This window comes from Sapajus apella, unplaced genomic scaffold (assembly GCF_009761245.1).
Source record: "Sapajus apella isolate SASKATOON/1434 unplaced genomic scaffold, GSC_monkey_1.0 scaffold132, whole genome shotgun sequence".
In the NCBI taxonomy this organism is placed as follows: Eukaryota; Metazoa; Chordata; class Mammalia; order Primates; family Cebidae; genus Sapajus; species Sapajus apella.
Window position 1 is genome coordinate 1,036,088 of NW_022437072.1, and position 21,229 is coordinate 1,057,316.

Sequence of the window (21,229 nt, forward strand, 5' to 3'; positions counted from 1 at the left end):
GGGGGGTGTAGAGAGAGAGAGTGTGTGTGTGAGAGAGAGGGGGGTGTAGAGAGAGAGAGAGTGTGTGTGTGTGTAATTTGTGATTGGTTACAGAATTGGTTAAAATTTGCTTTTAGGTGAAGTTTCAAGTGTTGTCTCTCTGAGAGTTCAGTAATAATGTAGATTTCCAGACGGCTATTTTTACCATTTCATTCTTGAATATGGTGGTTATTCATCAGAGATGCTGATGAAAAGGTAGGAATCAAAATGCAAGCTCCTTCGTACATCATTTGTAAATCAGAGAATGGCCTAGTTTTCCTGTTGAGTCATTTTTGCTTAAACCTGATACACAGGGAATATTGATGGCAAGTTTATTAATGCCATTATTATATTTTTCCCCATGTGGTAAAGAACTTATGGAAATCTGTAGCAAACATTTATTGAGTACATTTTACACTTTTTATTTTGTTGTGTGAGTATTGCAGTTTTTTCACTAGCTCCCTATTAGTGGAAATTGTTTTCTTTTGTTTTTGCTTCAAAGATTGTGGGATTTTTTTCCATTTTTCTCTGTCCTTCCTTTTCTCTCTCTGCCTCCCTCCACCTTCCTCTCTTTCTCCTCCTGTTTCCCTCCCTTCTTCTTTCCCTCACTTCCTTTTCTCTATTACGAATAATGCATTAGAAAACATTCTCATACACAGACCTTTGTGTATTTATGTGGATATAGCCAAAGGATTAATTCTTAGAAACAAATTGTTGGTCAAAGGAGACATGCACTTTAAATTTTAAAAGATAAAAATCTGAAATACTGTATGTCTAGTATTTCATGGGTCCCCAAAAAGAGGATGCATTTATCCTGATTTATGTACATTTTTCTTTTCCTCTTCTATGCCTCAATTTTCTCTTAACTGTTTTCTCCACTGATGCACAGTTAATAATGATGATCTAGTAACAGTGTTTAAGTGTGCAAGGTTACTAGTGAAACGAAGTTTAACCTTGTTTTAGGCAAACTGGTTTTGGTTGTAGAATTTTGGGATTTTAGCCTTAAATTTATATTGCCATTTTAATAGAAATAAAACTATGAAAAGAGCATATGAAGAAAAGAATTATTTCTTTTTCTTTTGTACTTTGACCTGTTTTACAAAGTACCTAAGGTTGAGATTAAGAATCATTCTCCAGAGCTTAGCATTATAGAGAAATCTGAGGATCTGAGTAAACTTCCATTTTCGCTAGTTACAATAAATGATTTGTTGATACTGATTTTCACTCTTTAACATGGCTAATACTTGAGTAATATTGTGACTTATGTTGATCTACCAGTTTTCATTAAAGTTATCAAAAAATCTGAAACTCACAGTAGAAGAATAAAAATAGGTGATACACCCTACCTAACTTTTAGACCAAACACTGCATTTTCAAGTAACTGAGGTGAACAATTTTCTTTGAGCTCTAGGTGGCAGGATCTTACCATCATTTCTAAACTTACTGATTTAATATTGTTGACACAACTATGTCTTTTAAAAAATAAGTTAATAAAGAATTGTTTTGTAGCTAGGCTTGCCTAAATGAGTATTATTAGCATTAAAAAAGATAAAAAATGTTTTGACTGATAGTCTTTCTATCTGATAAACTCTAGAAATACTCTTAGACAGGTGAGAATAGCAAAATACCCTCAGGTAGTTAAAGGCCTGTGGATTTTAGATAGGCCTTCATTATTACCAGTTATCAGAGCTTTCTTATTTTTTGAGTTTCAGAAACAAAAGTCAGGTTCAAGATTTCATGAGAGGCCGGTTGCAGGGGCTCACGCCTGTAATCCCAACACTGGGAAACCAAGGCGGGTGGATCAACTGAGGTCGGGAGTTCGAGTCCAACCTGGCCAACATGTTGAAACCCCACCTCTTACTAAAAATAAAAAAATTAGCTGGGCATGGTGGCACATGCTTGTTGTAATCCCAGCTACCTGGGAGGCTAAGGCAGGAGAGTTGCTTGAATCTTGGAGGTGGAGGTTGCAATGAGCTAAGATCATGCCATTGTACTTCAGCCTGGATGACAGAGTGAGACTTTGTTCCACAAAAGAAAATGATTTCGTGAGAAGTATAAACCATGTTATTATTTTTGCAAGGACCCCAAATAAAGTGACTTGGTTTTATAATGCCATTTAGAAAACATACTTTTAAACTTACATCAGTTAGTAAAAGGTGAAAGATCTATACGATCTGAAGACAAATGTGTATAAACTTGTATGAATTAGTATATGTTCAATGTTGAAAAATTGATAAAAAAAAAAAGGAGATCACTAGAAGGAAGATGATAATAGATTTATGATAATGCTAATTCTTTATTTTTAATGTAAGGTTTGCTTTTCATATATTTTCAACTATTTTTATAATAAGACAAAGATGTTATGTGCATTTTTGACTGTATTGACCTTTGTAGTGATGGTGCAAAATCAAGGGTTGGTAAAACTGCTGGCCATGGTGTGAATCAAGGCAGTGGCACTTTGCTAGTAACCATTATGTTCTTTATTCACTAATAATGTCCTTGATGATGTTTTTAAAATTTATGAGTTTTGTTAACTCTTGACCCTCAAGTATGTCTTTTTAATATTTTGTGTGATGAAATTGAAATGTAGAAAGCACTTCTGCAAACCTGTTGGTTACTCTCATCAAGAGACTTGTGCCGTTGTATGAGGTAGGAGCTGAATCAACATTTTTAATTTTAGTAACTGTTATTCAGACTTGGGTATTTGGTAGTCTTTTTTTTTTTAAATGAAGGAAATAAATTTGTTCCTTCACAGAAAGCAACTGATAGTATTTTTTGCCAATGATAAAAAAATACGTTCATGAGAAAATTAGAATTTGGGAAGTTTCTTTATGCTGTTGTCACCTTAACAGTTTTCTAATTCTCCCCCCACCCCCATAAGTAAAGAAACAAGCAGTTTTCTAATTCTTAAAGTCTTCTAGTGAGTCTTTTAACAAGTGTAATTTGTTGATTTTCTTTAATTAATTATGTTACTATTTGGAAAATGTGCATGATTCAGTGATTGATACTTTCCAGGTAACCAGTGAATGTTGTCAGAAAATCATGCATGGGTAAAAAGTTCATTTAAAGTACAAGAGAGGCTGATGGATTTTAAAGTACCTGTACAAAAAGTTTATGGATGTGGTTTCCACATTTCATTAACCTTCAAGAACCATTTATTGTAAAAGTGTTCCTATTTCTCCGCATCCTCTCCAGCATCTGTTGTTTCCAGATTTTTTAATGATCGCCATTCTAACTGGCATGAGATGGTATCTCACTGTAGTTTTGATTTGCATTTCTCTGATGACCAGAGATGATGAGCATTTTTTCATGTTTGTTGGCCTCATGTATGTCTTTTTTGTAAAGTGTCTGTTCATATCCTTCACCCACTTTTGAATGGGCTTGTTTTTTTCTTGTAAATCTGTTTTAGTTCTTTGTAAATTCTGGATATCAGCCCTTTGTCAGATGGGTAAACTGCAAAAATTTTTTCCCATTCTGTTGGTTGCCAATTCACTCTAATGACTGTTTCTTTTGCCCTGCAGAAGCTGTGGAGTTTGATTAGGTCCCATTTGTCTAGTTTGGCTTTTGTTGCCAGTGCTTTTGGTATTTTGGTCATGAAGTCCTTGCCTACGCCTATGTCCTGAATGGTTTTGCCTAGATTTTCTTTTAGGGTTTTTATGGTGTTAGGTCTTATGTTTAAGATCTGGAACCAACCCAGATGCCCATCGATGATAGACTGGACAGGGAAAATGTGGCACATATACACCATGGAATATTATCCAGTTATCAAAAACGATGAGTTTGTGTCCTTTGTAGGAACATGGATGAACCTGGAAACCATCATTCTCAGCAAACTGACACAAGAACAGAAACTCAAACACGGCATGTTCTCACTCATAGGCAGGTGTTGAACAGTGAGAACACATGGTCACAGGGAGGGGAACACTACACATTGGGGTCTTTTGGGGGGAAATAGGGGAGGGACAGTGGGGGGTGGGGAGTTGGGGAGAGTTAGCATGGGGAGAAATGCCAGATATAGGTGATGGGGAGGAAGGCAGCAAATCACACTGCCATGTGTGTACCTATGCAACAATCTTGCATGTTCTTCACATGTACCCCAAAACCTAAAATGCAATTTAAAAAAAAAAAGAACCATTTATTGCCTTTTGGTATGATATCAAAGAAAACTATCCATAGTTATCTGAAAAACTATTAGAATAGTCTTCCCTTTTCCAAATGTTTGTGTGAGGATAGATTTTTCTCTGTATCCTTTGACCAGATAAGATAGCACAATAAATGTTGAATGTAGAAGCCGATCTGAGAATATAGCTCTCTTCTATTATGCCAGAGATTAAGGAAATTTGCAAAAATTTAAAACCTGCCACTCTTTCTTGTCATTACTTTTATGCATTTTGAAAAGTGATCTTTAATTTTTTTTCAGTTTTAATGTTAAATTCAATAGATATTTTAACTCACACAAACTTAAAGCTCTTTGGGGTCCTTCGTAAGAGTGCAAAGGGGTCCTTACATTTGCTGCTCCAGAGGATTATAGGAACTGGTTAGCACTGCAACTAGTATAGTGATAGTTATCTTTCAAGCTGCCTCTCATTTTATATACATATTTATTCCTATCGTATTTATTTAACATCTACAAACCAAACAAGTGCTAGTCACTGACTGGAGGTGCATTGGTCCTAGCTGTCACAGAAGTTATATTCTTCAGCAGAAGTCAAAATTAAAAAGTGGTAATTATTAGGAACCTTATAGGGCAGACACCCAGCAAGGACAGTTAACTTAGGTGAGAGTAAAGAGGAGTGTTACCTAAAGAATAAAAACCAGTGAGGGAAGTGAAATGGGTAAGGTGGGAAGAGTGGTCCAATCCAAGCGAACAGAATGCTTTGTTTGAAGAAGAGAAATTATGTTGTATTTGAGGTTCATGAGGGCAGCTACCGTCTTTTTTCATTATCATTGCACCCAAGTGCCAAGCAAGGTGTTTGATTTAGAGTAGATTCTTACTACATATTCCTTCAAATGTTAAGTGACTGATAGGTAGCATAAGAAGAGCACCAAAGGAACTGTTAGACATTAGGGATGAAACGAAGAGACAGTGGCGTCTCAGAGGCCAAGTGTCTCTGTTCTGCTGCCGTGGATATCACAGACTGGGTAATTTATGAAGACAAGAAATTTATTTCTCACACTTGCTCTAGGTTGGGAAGTCCAAGAACATAGCAGTGGCTTCTGGGTAGGGTCATTTCATGGCAGAAGGCAGAAGCAATCAAGCAAGCAAACAAGCCACAGAGAGAAATGGGGCCAAACTTACTGTATCAGGAACCCGTGCCCACTTCTGGAATAACAACATTAATCCATTAGTAAGGATGGAGCCCTTATGACCTACCTAATCACCTCCTATAGGCTCCATCTCCTCATAGTGTTATAATGAATAAAATTTCAACACGAGTTTTAGAGGAGATATTCAATCCATAGCATGAAGGACGAATATTTCATGAAGGAAAGAGTAGTCAGATTAGTTAGCTGTGTTGACTTTTGATTAGCATGTAATTGCATCGTAAGCTGAAGAGCATTTTTACTTGTACTCTCCACTTATAAATCTTTGAAAAGTGTACATTGACTACTAATAGTATCTCAGAATTATGTAATGTGTAACAGTCTGAAGTTAGCACTGAAGTTTATTTAACAGAGAGGAGGATGTAGTAGTTGATTTTTTTTTTCTCAACTAGAAGCGTCTTTAGACAAATGTGTTATATTTTAATTTTATTTATGTTAACTTGTTTTCTGATTATATATTTGAATAGATGTAGAATATGAATACATTTGTAGCAGTTTAAGTAAAATGAAAATAACGAAATGAATACCATGGGATTTATAATAGTCTCTGGATCAATGTATCAGTAGTGGTTTTTACATATGTGTATAATAATGATACTTTGTGATATATATAGTAAAGAAGAATTGAGAGTAAGATAACTGAGTCTTAAATTATTTATCAAGTAACTTTACTATTGTGTATTTAAGGTGGGCTTAATTAAAATTCATTTATATTTTAGAATTTTTCCAAGAACATTTTTGCAATACTTCAATCTGTAAAAGCCAGAGAAGAAGGGCGTGCACCTGAACAGCGACCAGCCCCAAATACAGCACCTGTGGTAAGAATGCTTTACTGCTTTACAGTAATTTTAATGAAGTTGCCACTTATATTGCAGTGTAGTAATGTTGAAGATATCTTCACATTTTAAAATCAGTGGATTTTAAACTCTTTGCTGCTTCAGAGTTTCTGAAAGATGTGAAAGCCCTCCCCAATATTAAAAGTTACTTACTTAGGTAGTACTTCTTAACTGTAGCAGTAATTCTTAGCATACTTTGGTCAGAGTCTGAGACAAAATCATCTGATGGGTCAGAGTGTCTTAAAAAAAAAAAAAATTAAAAAAAGTTAACCGAGTGTGGTGGTACATGCTTGTGGTCCCAGCTACTTGGAAGGCTGAGGTGGGAAGGTCACTTGGGCCTAGGAGGTCTTGGCTGCAGTGATCCGTGATCACACTGCTATACTCCAGCACATTAAATAAATGATATTTAAAAATATTAACATGTTACTTATAATTTAAAAAAATTTTTTTAACAGGATCCCACTTTGCGTACCAAACAGCCTATCCCAGCTGCCTATAACAGATATGATCAGGAAAGATTCAAAGGAAAAGAAGGCAAGTTGCTTAATTCTTATCTTCCCCTTAGTGTGGTTGTGTTGAACTTGAGAGGCAGTATGGCCTGATGCTTAAGGGTGAGGGTTGGCACCGTAATGTCTGCAGGCCAGATTGTACCCACTACAATTTTTTGTAAATAACAGTTTGTTGGGACACAGCCACACCCATTCATTTATGCATTTTATATATGGCTTCTTTGGCTTTGTGACTTCGGTATTGAATTTTCAGCCTACACAGCCTAAAAATATTATCTGGCCCTTTACAGAAAAAATTGGCCAGTCCCTGATTAATAGCATGGATTCTGGATCCAGACAGCTTATGTTGCAGTAACTTTTTGTGTGAATTTTAATGTTACTTTAACTGCATTCTGTCTTAGTTTTCTCCTGTGTATAATTAAAATACTATTATGGTACCTATTTCTTCTGGTTATTATGAGTATTGGACTGGTTAATAAATACCACGTTCTCAGAATAGTATCTTATATGTAAGTAAATTATCTATAAATATTTGCTGTTATTCATACTGCTTTTGTTGTTAACTGGAGATTCTGTAAAGTCATGTTTCTGAAGTTATAAATGTGTACATTGAGAACTTGGATACAGATTTTGAGCAATGATGGGAGGACTTATTTTGTGATAGCCCACGTGGTATTCTGGCTAATGCAATAACAAACCATTTCTGCAGTTGTGCGGTGAAACTAATGTCAGGGTCACTTCCTCTTGGGATCTTCATTCATTATGACTTGATACATGAAAATAAGAGGTTTAGAAACAACTGGAAGTTATTGGTATTTTAAAGCATAATCTGAAGTCTTCCTTTAAATTTTTTTGAAAGCGTATGTTGCCTTGATGCAATGAATTTTGTGTGCTGACTTCATTTAGTTGATAAAGGCATGCACCAGATATGTGCCATAAAAAGGCAATAGTCCATTCTTTCCTTTACACTTCAATGTTTTCGTGGGGATTGAATTATATAAAGCAGAGGTTGGTAAATTACAGCCCTGAAACTCAATACGAACCTCCATGGGGCAAATTGGGCTGCCCCCAGTTTATCACATATATTGTTTATTCTGCTTTTGCACTGCAACTACAGAATTAAGTAGTTGTGACAGAGATTTTAAGGCCTGCAATATATAAATCATTTACTATGTGACCCTTTACAGAAAGGCATATTGGGATTCTGTCCTGTCACTCCAATCATTATTTACAACATAGCTTTCTATAGACTATGTAATATGGTTGGTTGCTGTGCCTCATGCCTGTAATTCCAGCACTTTGGGAGGTAGAGGCAGGATGATTGCTTGAGCTCAGTACTTTGTGACCAGCCTGAGCAACAAGGCAAGATCCCATCTCTACTAAAAGTACAAAAAAATAGCTGGGTGTGGTGGTGCATGCCAGTGGTCCTAGCTGCTCGGGAGGCTGAGGTGGGAGGATTGTGTGATCCTGGGGAGGGGGTTGGGAGTACAGGTTGCAATGAGCTGAGATTGTGTCACTGTACTCCAGCCTAGGTGACAGAGTGAGACTCTGTCTCAAAAGAAAAAAAAAAACATATATATATGTATATAAAAATAAGCATATGCCTTACGATTGAAACTTTGGAACACTGCTTTTTATAACTGGGTCTTCTCATGATATTAGGGGCTTTTAGTGGTACTATCTGAGTATTAGTAAGTAATTTGGTGTTATAAAGTATTCAATCTAAATTCAGAGATAGTCTTAATCAGCTTCTACACAGTAGGCTTGTTGGTCTCTATTTAATATATTAGTACTTTTGAGCCTAGCATCCTTTTTAAAGTTTTTGTCTTTACAAGTATGTAATTTAATTTTACATAGTAGATTGAAGGCTTTGTTATACTATTGAACCATCAGATACAGTGTAGATTATTACTTTAGATTTGTTATAGACCATAAGATGCATGATCTATAAAATCTTAACAGCAAACCTCTTTTTTTTTTTTTTTTTTTTTTTTTCATAGAAACGGAAGGCTTCAAAATTGACACTATGGGAACCTACCATGGTATGACACTGAAATCTGTAACGGTAAGTTAATTTGGCTGTAGATACCCTTTTGTTCCAGGGATTTTATGTGAGTAGCACATGTTGAAGAAAATCTTTATTCTCTCATATTTTTTATTTCAAACATTTTTCTTTATTGATCATTTGTTCTGATTGATCTGTGTGGTGTATTATTTGATTCATAGGTATCCTGTTTCATTTTTCTTTTCCTTCAAACTAAGTTGAATATGTGTAAATAAAAGCTGATTTGATTAACTTGCAAGTAGGGCAATGCACCTGGTCAGTATTTAAAACTTTTGAGTTGTGAGGTCAGTTTGAGAGAGCTTTTTGCCATAATATCATTTGTTGTTAAAAATGTAATATCTTATGCTCTTTAAAGAGATGGACTATAGTGATTATAATGCTTACAAAGTATGTAATTGGTAGAACTCAATACTTAGGTGTTTGTGAATATAAGCCTTTGGTACATGTTCAGCAAACTTTATTTTTTAACCTCCAAAAAATGGTTACTTCTATATATTCTGACAAAGCCATATTTAACACTTCAAATTTATATTTAGTCAGTGATTGGACTTGGTAATGTAGAACAGGAATTCTCTTAACTTCATTTTTCATATTTATATTCTAGATCATTATACCTTTTATACTTGTATTTATATTCTAGATCATTATACTTTTAAAATACTATGCATATGTGTTAGAGTATATACTTAAGATGCTAATACCAAACTTCTGTCTTTGCTTGTGAATCATCCAATCTTTTATGGACTCTATATGACATGGAATCATTATATATTCGCTGTGATTTTTCAGAACTAACATACATCTTTATACCCACGTGGAATTTTTCAAGTTTTACTCACTCATTTCCAAAAGCAAATAAGTACAGAGATCTGATTTTAAGTTTGTTTTTTTCTGGACTTCAAATTGGGATTGGATATTAGATATTTTGTTAATATACTTGTTTTTAAATTGTCATTAGATTTGATTTTATATTGTTAAATTACATGTGGACTAATGAATTCATTCAGCAAGTATTTATTGAGCATTTGTGTCAGATCCTGTTGTTGCTGGTCATACAGCTGTAAATAAGACAGATGAGGCTTCTTTAGAGAGAGAAGTCAGAGATACTTCTCTGAGGAGGCAACAGTTGAGCAGAGACTTGGAATAGCATTCTTCTCCATCAGAGCGGGATAAAAACTGAGGTCCATAGGGCAACAGCAAGGAGGCCAGTGTTGCTGGAGTTTAGAGAATTAGGGAAAAGTCATGTGGGATTAGATACACCCCGCTTATGTGATCTGCCTGGTTCTTCCTGACTTCAATGTATGATTCATGGCTGAAGATTTAGTTTAAATTCTTATGTGATTTGGTTATTGACATCTTGGGAACAGAACTTGCCTACTTAGGGAATGCCCTAAGTACGACAGAACTTGCCTGCTGATCATTCCCTAAGTGAATTAGTTATGGAATGAAATCGTTATCCTTGGGGAGTCATCAAAGTAAGTTTTTTGTTATTGTTGTTTTTTTTTTTAACTTTTCTCATCCATCCCTATAGCTCTGAAATGCCATGAAATGGTTTTGTTATCTGAGCTTCTTTGCAAATAGTAAAATCTGTGATGGTTTTCACAGTGGTCTTTGTACAGAGCAGTTTTTCTAAAATTTAAGGATAGCTTCTTAATTGATCAGTATGAGAATGATGTGATTCTGCATCATCAGAGACTGTTCCTAAATATACTTAAAAGAGAGGTGAATTTAAGCAAATTTATGCTGTGTGATTTTAAAGAATAATCATGAAAAAAGCATTGTGTAGGAATGCAACAGAAAGACTAAAAATGGTTAAATTGCTGATAGTTTTATTATATTAATACCAAGTTTGAATCTTTGTTGCTTGTGATCTGATTTATGCAGTTGTTAGAATGAATACATAGAGAAGTTTGAACTTGAAAGCTTTGAAGTTCTCAGATAATTATTTTTTAGTTGTATCTCAGACTTACATTTCCAATTTAATATTCTTTTCTCCTCTTTTCTGCTTTGTACTTATTACCTATTTGTGAGCTTGTGAGTTGCACCAACTTTCTACCTTATTCTCCAGTCAGGAAAGTTTCTCCTTTATCATATCCACCCAGACATACAAAGATGTTAAATATATGTTAGAAGGCTTTGCTGCCCAGATGCAACTTCCTTTGTAATTTATGTATAGTTCATTTTTGCTGTCATTGTTCTCCAAGGTTTTGATATGCCTGGTTGATAGACATAGTTAATAAAATTGGGATCAATCTATGTATCTTTTAAGTTAAACATCAGATTTATGTTATATGCAAGACTAAATTATGCAGATGGCCAGAATACTTTTATACCAATAGATTATTTCCTATATATATTGTAGAGAAGGATGTACCTTTTGTTAATCACGTTTCATAAGAATCATGAGTTAGGCCGGGCGCGGTGGCTCACGCCTATAATCCCAGCACTTTGGGAGGCCGAGATGGGTGGATCACGAGGTCAAGAGATCAAGACCATCCTGGTCAACATGGTGAAACCCCGTCTCTACTAAAAATACAAAAATTAGCTGGGCATGGTGGCGCACGCCTGTAGTCCCAGCTACTCAGGAGGCTGAGGCAGGAGAATTGCTTGAACCCAGGAGACGGAGGTTGCGGTGAGCCGAGATCGCGCCATTGCACTCCAGCCTGGGTAACAAGAGCGAAACTCCGTCTCAAAAAAAAAAAAGAATCATGAGTTAGTGAAAATTTTTATAGAAGTAAAGGCCCCGGGAGGGTGCTTTCGTAATATTTTATGAAAATAAGAATTATTCAGAATTATTATAGCAACAGAAACCTAGGTATCTTTAAAGTTACAAGTTTGTATAGTTGGGTTTCTGGTTAATTTTTGACTTAGATCAGGAAATATGTTTCATAGTAAAGGTTCCAGAGGCCCAAGCCATGAAATTGTTGATTTGCTAGAGAACTTTTCCAAGTTTGGAACCTTTCCCCCAAATTTGTTACTTGGGTTCTATAATGTTTAAGAAACACTAGGTTAGGTCATGTGCAGCAACTCAGGCCCATAATCTCAGTACTATCGAAGGCCAAGGCAGAAGTTCAAGACCAACTTGGTCAACATGGCAAAACCTCATCTTCTAAAAATACAAAAATTAGCCAGGGCATGGTGGTGCATGCCTGTAATCCCAGCTACTCAGGAGGCCGAGGCAGGAGAATCACTTGAACCCAGGAGGCTGCAGTGAGTCAAGATTGTGCCACAGCACTCTAGTCTGGGTGACAGAGCAAGACTCTGTCTCAAAACAAAACAGAACAAACAGAAAAAACCGCTAGATTAAACAGATTTTGTGGTTCAGGAATCTCATTGTTTTTAATGAACGAGTATCTAAATTTGAGGAATTTGCAGTCTTTCCCAAGCTTATTTAACCTCCCAAGTTTACCCCTACCCTAACATCTAGAGAAGATTCTTGGAAAGAACTAGTGTTGCATAGAATTATATGTTGGACGTACAAACCGTTCAGTGGCGGAAGTAACAATATATTTTCATGGGTTCGTTTTGTGAAAGGGTCGTATTAGACAAAGAAAATGTCACTTGACAAAGTTTTTTTATTATATGGTAAATAAGAGATGATGATGAAGACCTGTGTTTGTTAGCTGTAGCAAGGAACCTATTTATGGTTCCATTGGAGAAAGAGTTAGAAGACGATGATCACAGTTCACTCTTGTTAGTAAGGATTTGGTAGTTGCATTGAGAACCACTTCATTTTAACCTGTCTGGCCTGTTAGGTTCAATTGGAAGGGTTACAAACTCTAACCTCTGTATGTTTTTAGTAGATGTCATGGACTCTTGATTACCTTACTGTCCTCCTTTTTGAAGAAGCATCTCACACCCTGCAATTATAGAGATTAAAAGCTTTCCTTTAAGATCTTTACTTGAATTTATTCCAGTAGTCATCATAGTTCTTACAATAAGCATGCTTTGGGCAACGATTTTTCTGATAGTAAGTAAACTTATGTAGATTTACATAGAATTTGTTAGAGGTGTAATAATATCACCATCAACTCTCAGGAGATCTAGAATCTCAGTCTGTAAACCAGGTTATATTCTAAAAGCAGGAACACATACATTAGTACCCTCCCCATCCCACCACTGTTTTATAAAGCCTTCCTTCATTCTCATTTGGTTGATTAATGTGGCGTTCATCTCTGCTTGAAGTGTTATGGGAGTGCTATAGTAGCCGTAATGTTCTGGAGTTGAGTGTAGAGTTCAGCCCAGCAGATAATGGAGAATTTTTTAAGGCTGTCTTCTTAGGACTCTAATTCCTTTTCTTCCTCTTTCCTTTAGCAAATATTTGTTGAGTGCATGCTGTGTGCCTTGCACTGTGCTGGGTGTTGGGACATCAATGATGAACAAAACCAGACATATTCTTACGGACTTTATGATCTGGTTGGGGAGGGACACATTAGTCACACTATAACATTGTGACTGTGCCAAGTGTTACAGGTACATTGTGCAACAGGAGCCTAAAATTGGGGGATTTATTGCAGGAGTCAGAGTACTTCATTGAGGAGGTAATGCTTGAAGAAGATCAGAACTTTACGTAGGATTTAACTTGGTGATGACAGGAAGACACATTGTAGGAGCGGTAAACAAAAAGCAGGAGTAAAAGCCCTGTGATGGGGAGAGCATGGGGACTAGAAAGATATGAAAGGAGACTGGTTATTGGATAGGTTTTAAGGATGTTTGTAGGGAAGTTTCTTTCTTTCTCTTCCTCTTGTCTGTTTGTAGGCAAGTTTCTCTTTCTCCTGCCTGCTTGTAGGAAAGTTTCTTTTTCTTCTTCCTGCCTGTTCATAAATGTTAAGTGTACATTACATTACACTAACATTTATGAACAGGCAGGAAGAAGATGGTAAGGTAGCATGCTTATGGAGTCATTCATCGTGCCAATCTAAATGTGGCCCCAGATTATGTTTGATTAGGCATCCATTGTAACTTAAATTTTTATCTTATTCATCACCATTTAAAAATAAGAGCTTATCACATAAACAGCCTGGATTTCTAGCTTCTTTAAAATCTATCTGGCATGACTGGTACGGGGTCTGTAGTCTCACATGGCAACACCCACATCCATATGAGCAGGAGCTTCGTCCTTTAGATAAGAGTTTTCTCTAGATTGCCACAGGCTTCACCAGTCTGTTGTCTTTTATATAGCCACCTTTACTTATTTCTGCTACATTCCTAGACTGTTTTGGCCATTCAGTTGGAGCACTCCCTGCTCTAGAGGCAGTGCCAATTTGTTAAAGATAAGATAATCGGTTGGAATTACAACAAAAATGAGGCTTTGAAGTCAGTCCTGGCTTTGATTCTCAGTTCTGCCCCTCATTCTGCTGGTGGAGTGGAGAAGGTTATTTAACCTTTCTCTCAGTGATCTTGTTTTTATTTTACAATAAATATAATAGAACTTACATAATAGTGTTGCTGAGGATTAAAGGAGACATTGATAACATGCTTAGCACAAAGGCTTAACAAATGGTAGCTACTTATATTACTAATTTATGATTCTGTAAACTCAATTAGACTTATATGTAAAATGTAGGTAGCTTTATTGTACTTATAATTAATTGTATTTATTACTATAATATGTATTTAACATTGTTAGTGGTCCAATTTTTATTCAAAGTTATGAAGACTATAAGTATTATAATCTTTTTTCTCTCAAGTAATTGGGATATTTTTACAACAGCTTTATATTGTTATCTTATAGCAGAGATCTTTCACCTTTGAGACAAAGTGGCTGCAAATAAGTTATGTAAGGAGGGTAATAACTAGGTTAGCTTTTTCCATCCATTAGGACTCATACATAGAAAGAAATGTTATTTCTTTAGTTTTAAGTTACTGACTTTCTGGCCAGGCATGGTGGTGTATGCCTGCAATCCTAGCACTTTGGGAGGCTGAGGCAGGAGGGTCGCTTGAGGCTAGGAGAACCTGTGCAAAGCAGGAAGACCCTGTCTCTAAAAATAAAAAAATTGATTAAGTAACTTTCATCTGAAAAGTATATAAAGTGTTCAGGATTTTAATATGTAGTCAGAATTATAAGTAAGAATATTACTTTTATAAAATGTATTTTCTGCACTCTGTGTTTAGACTGGCATATTTTTCTCTGAGAATATTGTATTACACTTGAAATAATTTTCAAAACTTGTTGCTTGTCTTGATATTTCAGGGAACAAAGTGGTTCTGTCATGTGTCCGCCGAAGCAGTATAAAGGTGTACTCCTTAAGTGAAGCATTATTTTGTTTTTTTATTTATGTAAAAACTGTTTACAAAATGTAAAAATTAAAATAGTAATCCCAGCTGTTAATCCCAGGGATATTATTGTCCGTTGTATCCCTTAAGTTTTGAAAGTTTATTTTTTATACTTACTACCTGCTACATGAAGTCATACTTTGGTATTAACATATTGTCTGTTCTGTACAGTTTTTTTTTGTTAGATACGCGTTTTCATGGACTTTTCTAAGAAACTATCACTGAAGCGAATAGGGAATTTTTTTTCTCTTTTAGCACAAATAGATTCAACAAATGGTACTCATAAAAAATCCTTTATATCCCTTTTATAGTAATTTCCCGCTTGTGATTTTTCTAGCGTTTTTAAGGCGGGGGTGGGGGTGCAGATAATGTTGTGATTGTAGATTTGGACCAAGTTTTAAAATAAGGGAGATACAAGAGAGAACTTTCTATTATGATTTGTTGCAAATCAAGCCCGAGTTTTCTTATCAGAAAGATGGTATAACTTCCTTAGGGATTTGTTTTGAGGTTTAAATGTGTCCAGTTATACCTTGTTTAGCATTGTCCCTTTCACTGCTTATTAAAAATTATATTTTATTTTTTGAAATGGAGTCTCCCTGTCTCACCCAGGCTGGAGTTCAATGGTGTGATCTCAGCTCAGTGCAACCTCCACTTCCCAGGTTCAAGCGATTGTTCTGCCTCAGCCTCCCAAGTAGCTGGGATTACAGGCATGTACCACCACACCTGGCTAATTTTTTTTTGTATTTTTAGTAGAGACTGTATTGGCCAGGCTGGTCTTGAACGCCTGACCTCAAGCGATCTGTCTGCCTTGGCCTGCCAAAGTGTTTGGATTATAGGGGTGAGCCACTGTGCCCACCTCCTTTCACTGCTTTTTGATTGTAGTATGGAATTAGTTGTAGTTACTGCATAAATGTTTTTATATTAAAATATATAATATTTTTTAAATGTTTTATACGGAATAATACAGGTATAGTCTTATTCTCTAATTCACTAATATTTAGACTGAACATTTATTTACATGGGTAAATATTAAATCATTTCATGCCTTTCTTGTGGTAAGAGGTGTTACAATCTGATTTAACCTTAATATTTTGTCAGCATAATTAGCATTTTGGTGCTAATGTACTTCAAGAAAAATGAGTTACAGCAACAGAACATACTAACATGTGTCAGGAAATTTTAATACTTGTAAAGCGAAGATTATGTGGTTTAGTTTCTGTATCTTAACAGATTTTTTGAAAATCCATTGCACACTGGTTAGGTTTATATAAACCTGTACAATTGAATTCAATTTAGCTTTGTATTTTGTTAAAGAATGACTGTTGGTTTACCCAAAACATGTTAGAGATTTTAGTTAATATCTGCAACATAAAATTATTCTACCAATGACTGTGGAATTAATGCCACAATCACAAAACACTCAAGATTTATTTTAGAAAGAAACAAAGAAAAGTTATTGTTGGCTCATGTATCAGAGTCATCTGGAAATCGTATAATTTTTAATAATAAATTTAACATCACTTTGTCTTAAAATGTTGTAGTATTGATCATTGTAAGAATAGGAAACATAGAAACCAGTTTGGAAATGTATTTTGCTAGATAACAATTTATACTATGAAACTTCATTTTGATTACATGTATTCTCTTAATTATAGTTCAGTATATAATGCAATTATATATGACTCTCAGAATTGTACAGAGATTTTAGTTTTCTTTCAGCTTAATAGAGCTTTTTATTCCAATTTCTGTTTACCTGTGTCAGTGCAACTTTAATTCATTAAGTTTTAGCAAAATTAGTGTCAGTGTTAAACATATTTTATAACTTTTAATTTCTGACTCCTCCTTGTATTTTAGATTAGCCACTACTGTTCTTTAACATCTAAATGCTTTTATACATTTCTCTTTATTATTTTGAAGAGCAAAGATTAATCTTTAATATCTCCTTTAACTTTAGGACAGATGTTTTAAATCACTTGGTTCAGATGAAAAAAACTTAGTATTTTTAATAGCATGTTATGTTTGGGTGTTTGGGTATGTCCTTGATGGGAACTTTCCATTGGCTATTGCTGACTGAGCTTTAGTTTGCTAGATCAATTTCTGGGTCTTTGTAAATTGATTGAGATCTTGAGTGACTTTTTAGTCTTTTATGTAATTCCTGCATTCAAATTTTTAAAATTAATTGTCTTAGTATTCACTGGAGTGTCTAGTTAGTTGGTACCCTCTCCCCTCCCCCATCCTACCAAGCCTCATTTGATCTTTAATTCTAAGTTTTGGTTTCTTTTCCAGGTCTTTTTCTTGATGGATGTTTCTTTTAGTGTTGTTCTTCTTGTCTTTCCTGCATCTCATGTTCCTCTGTGAGTGACTGTTCCCATGTTTATTTTAAATGCTTGTTTTTAAGCTCTTACTTGCTTCTGTTCTGGACATATCTTGCTGTTTAGAAACTAAGTTCTTATTTGAAATTTCAGAATGGTGCTTTGCACTGAATCCATTGAAGACATATTCACTTAAAATGCTTAGAAATGAAAACTTTAGTTTTAATTAGAGACAAAAGTCTTACCATAGTACTCAGGTAACTGTTTTGCTTGTCATATTTTATAGTGTCATTGAAAAAGCTTTTATTTTTACAGTTAGATTTTTGCAACTGTATATAAGATCAAATTGGAGTTTTATTTTGAAATTAAGTCAATTTAACTTTATTTATTTATTTAGACACAGTCTCACTCTGTCGCCCAGGCTGGCGTGCAGTAGCACGATCTCAGCTCACTACAGCCTCTGCCTTCCAGGTTCAAGCAATTCTTCTGCCTCAGCCTCCCAAGTAGCTGAGATTACAGGCATGTGCCACCATGCCCTGGCTATTTTTTGTATTTTTAGTAGAGATGGGGTTTCACCATGTTGCCTGGGCTGGTCTCGAACTCTTGATCTCAAGTGATCCGCCTGCCTTGGCCTTCCAAAGTGCTAGGATTACAGGTGTGAGCCACTGTGCCCTGACAGTTTAACATTTTTACACATTACAATTAGAATTGATTCAGTCTTTTATCATCCTGTACAGTGAATTCTGAACATTATCAATCCTATAATCATTTACCTCACCAAATTTGGTATTTTTGGTTAGACGCTCCCATTTTTCTACAGTGCCTTTTTGTCATTTCTGCCTTATATGTGGTGCCACAAATATCCTGGAATTGAATTCCTAATATATTTCAGCATACCAAACTTGGGAGGTAAAATTAAGCAGCTCTTTGATCTTTCAGAAGTTACTGCATTCTTACTGTGTTCTATAGATGGCTTTTAGAAAATAATCCCTCATTCAGCTCCTGATATGATTATAATATTTTAGCAATCTTAAAAGGCCATACAAGATATTTCACAGTATCTTAGGAGTTACTGAGTTTTAAATACAGTGACAGAATAATAGCCAATTACTCTGATAGCAAATTTGTAGGTACATTATAATTCATCAAGACCTCTTGTGCCCGCGCGAGCGTGTGTATATATGTGTATTTCCCACCCCCCGCCAAAAGTTAACAGGCTGGGCGCAGCGGCTCATGCCTGTAATCCCAGCACTTTGGGAAGCTGAGCCCAGAAGTTTGAGACCAGGCTGGGCAACATGGCAAAATCCTGTTTGTACAAAAAATTCAAAAATTAGCCAGGGATGGTAGTGTGCACCTGTAGTCCCAGATAATTAAGAGACTGAGGCAGGCAGATTGATTAGTCCCAGGAGGTCGTGGCTGCAGGGAGCTGTGATTGCGCTACTCATTCCAGCCTGGGCAACAGAATGAAGGCCTCCCTGTCCCCACTCAAAGAAGCTGTTTTAAGAAGAAACTTCAGAAACTTAACTATTTAAGTAACTTGATATTGGAAAATATGTTTCTTTAACTAGGTTAAATGTAGTAGATATAAATGATCTAATACTTTCCAATAAATTGATACCAATTTTAGGACACCTGACATACATTTGTATTATTTCTAACAAGTCATTATTAATATTTTGTATAATGATACAGTAAGTTTGTATAATTTTTTTAGTGCTTTAAATGTCAGTGTTAAAAAGATTATAGTATAGTAGATTTTACAAAACTATGCTTCATTATGTCATACTGGTAGTATTACATTTACATTTTATGTTAGAACCCTTTTGTAGACGGTTTAAGACCAATCCCAGTACATAGTAACTGGTTCTACATATCTGCACAGTTTCAGTCAACATCTTTTCTTTGTGGCAGACCAAAGGAGAAATAACTGCTGGTGATGAGCAGCAGTGCAGAGGTTTTGTTGCCTATGGTTGATCAGCTGCCTGAATCTCAAGTTGTCTCATGGGGGGGCTTTAAAGTTAGTAATTTGCTGTAGCCCAGAGAAAGGCTGAGAAACTAGGTAATGTTAGTGTAGCATGAGAAATTGATTCATTTTAATTAAGCTTATGAGAGTAGCATTTGAAATCAAATATTGATTTATTAATTTTCAGTAATAAATGTAATTAACAAGGGCACTGGATTCTCACCTCTAGCAAATACATGTTCTCTGTGTAAAGCTACATTGAAAATCATAGTATACTGCATAATGAGTGTATAATGAATTACATCCTTCAGAGGTTTAATGGTGTTGAAGTAGTCCGTTATTTTTAACTCTTCATCAAAAAAAGACTTGTTGCAAGGCCAGGGTACCTTTCCCCTTGGGCACTGCTTAGATAGGTTTTGTCATCATTTGCTGTTGTGATTTCTATTCCTTGTTGTGTATGACTAATCCCTCTCCTGATGGATATGATGTATTATTTCTTTAAATGTGTACATTACTGAATCAGCTTTAGGACTGTGGTTCATTCCATTCTATTTGATTTGTTAAAAGTGTTGGTGAGGGAACTAGCTCTTTTGAATTTGGAGTTCATAATGTAGATATCCAAAGGATCTGATTTATCACTGGAGAGGGTAGGAGCAGTAGAATGACCTTGCTGCAAGTTTGAGCTGTAAATTTAGGATTAGTCACATTTAGTTTTGTTGATTAGTAAGGGGAAAGAAGAGCAGGGATTTCCTGCCGGGTTTTGGAAATCTTTCTTTCTTTCTAAAGAGATGGGGTCTCACTTTGTTGCCCAGGCTGGCCTTGGACTCTGGGCTCAAGCTATCCTCCTGCCTTAGCCTCTCACTACCTGAGACTGCAACTGTATGCCACTTTCCTCAGCACAGAAATCAGTTTCTCTACCTTTCGCTTATTAGAGGGTGATAGTCAAATTAAGGAGGTTACTTAAACCTTACCCTTCCAATTAATCAGTAATTTCAATGCTGCAAAGATAAGTACAATTTGTTTCTTAGCAGTGTGTAAAAGTACTTAAGATTTAGAATGTAGTCAGTATGAGTAAAAAATCAAATATGGTTAAAGCACAAATAGAGAAGTATAAAGAAGACTTTATCAGTAGATAAATAATAATTATATGTTGGGATGAACGTTTTACACAGCCTCAGGATGGCCACATTAAAAAATTCTGCTGCGACATATTTGAAAGATGTGAAGATTTGCATAGTATAATTGCAAAGCATGAAATAGTTTTTGTAAGAATGATTGGTGGATTGTGTAGAAAATTTTGTTTACATTTTACTCATTTGGTTATACTTACATAAAGTGTATTTAGTGAAATTACCAGAACCATTTTCAGTAATGGAAGAAAATAATTTGCCTTTTTCCCTCTTTCACCCTTGGATGCATGCACATGCATTCAGACCTCTCTCTCCCTCCCACACATGCATAAAATTGATCAAAATGTGGTCAAGGTCTCCACTGGTAACATTTAAACTGAGCATGCTAACATTTGGTCTATAAGGAACAACGTACCATTCTTATATGTGCTTTAACTTGCTTACGCTGTATTAATATTTGGTGTTTGCCCATAAAAATAAGCCAGCCATCCTTTCATGATGAGTTTTACGTGTAAGTACTGTTATGCCTTGTAATTTTAGGTTGACTTCTTTAAAAAGCAATTATCAAGTCTGTCATAAAACCTAATTTCCAAAACTATTCAGTGTTATCTAAGCTGAACTCTTAGAAACTTTAATGTGAATTTTTTTTTTTAATGAAAATGTAAAAATGAAGAGTCAGGTATAAACAAAAATAAATAATATAGCAGGAGTTTGTATACGTTAAGTGCCCTTTCTTTCTTTCCTTCCTTCCTTCTTTCCTTCCTTCCTTCCTGCCTTCCTTCCTTCCTTCCTTCC

General features: G+C 35.5%; 1 protein-coding gene across 2 annotated transcripts in view; it reads left to right on the forward strand.

The window, feature by feature from the left end:
* Positions 1-21,229, forward strand: part of CDC73 (cell division cycle 73) — a 124,980-nt gene that overhangs the window by 20,617 nt on the left and 83,134 nt on the right. Inside the window, exons 8-11 of one of the 2 annotated variants that reach the window (XR_004264151.1) lie at positions 6,063-6,161; positions 6,635-6,713; positions 8,689-8,753; positions 17,316-17,383. Coding sequence is in view for 1 of the 2 variants with exons in the window: in XM_032262873.1 (XP_032118764.1) it covers positions 6,063-6,161; positions 6,635-6,713; positions 8,689-8,753 (243 nt within the window). In the remaining variant the exon portion in view is untranslated. The remainder of the gene's footprint in view (positions 1-6,062; positions 6,162-6,634; positions 6,714-8,688; positions 8,754-17,315; positions 17,384-21,229) is intronic. The other variant, XM_032262873.1, reaches the window with a different exon arrangement.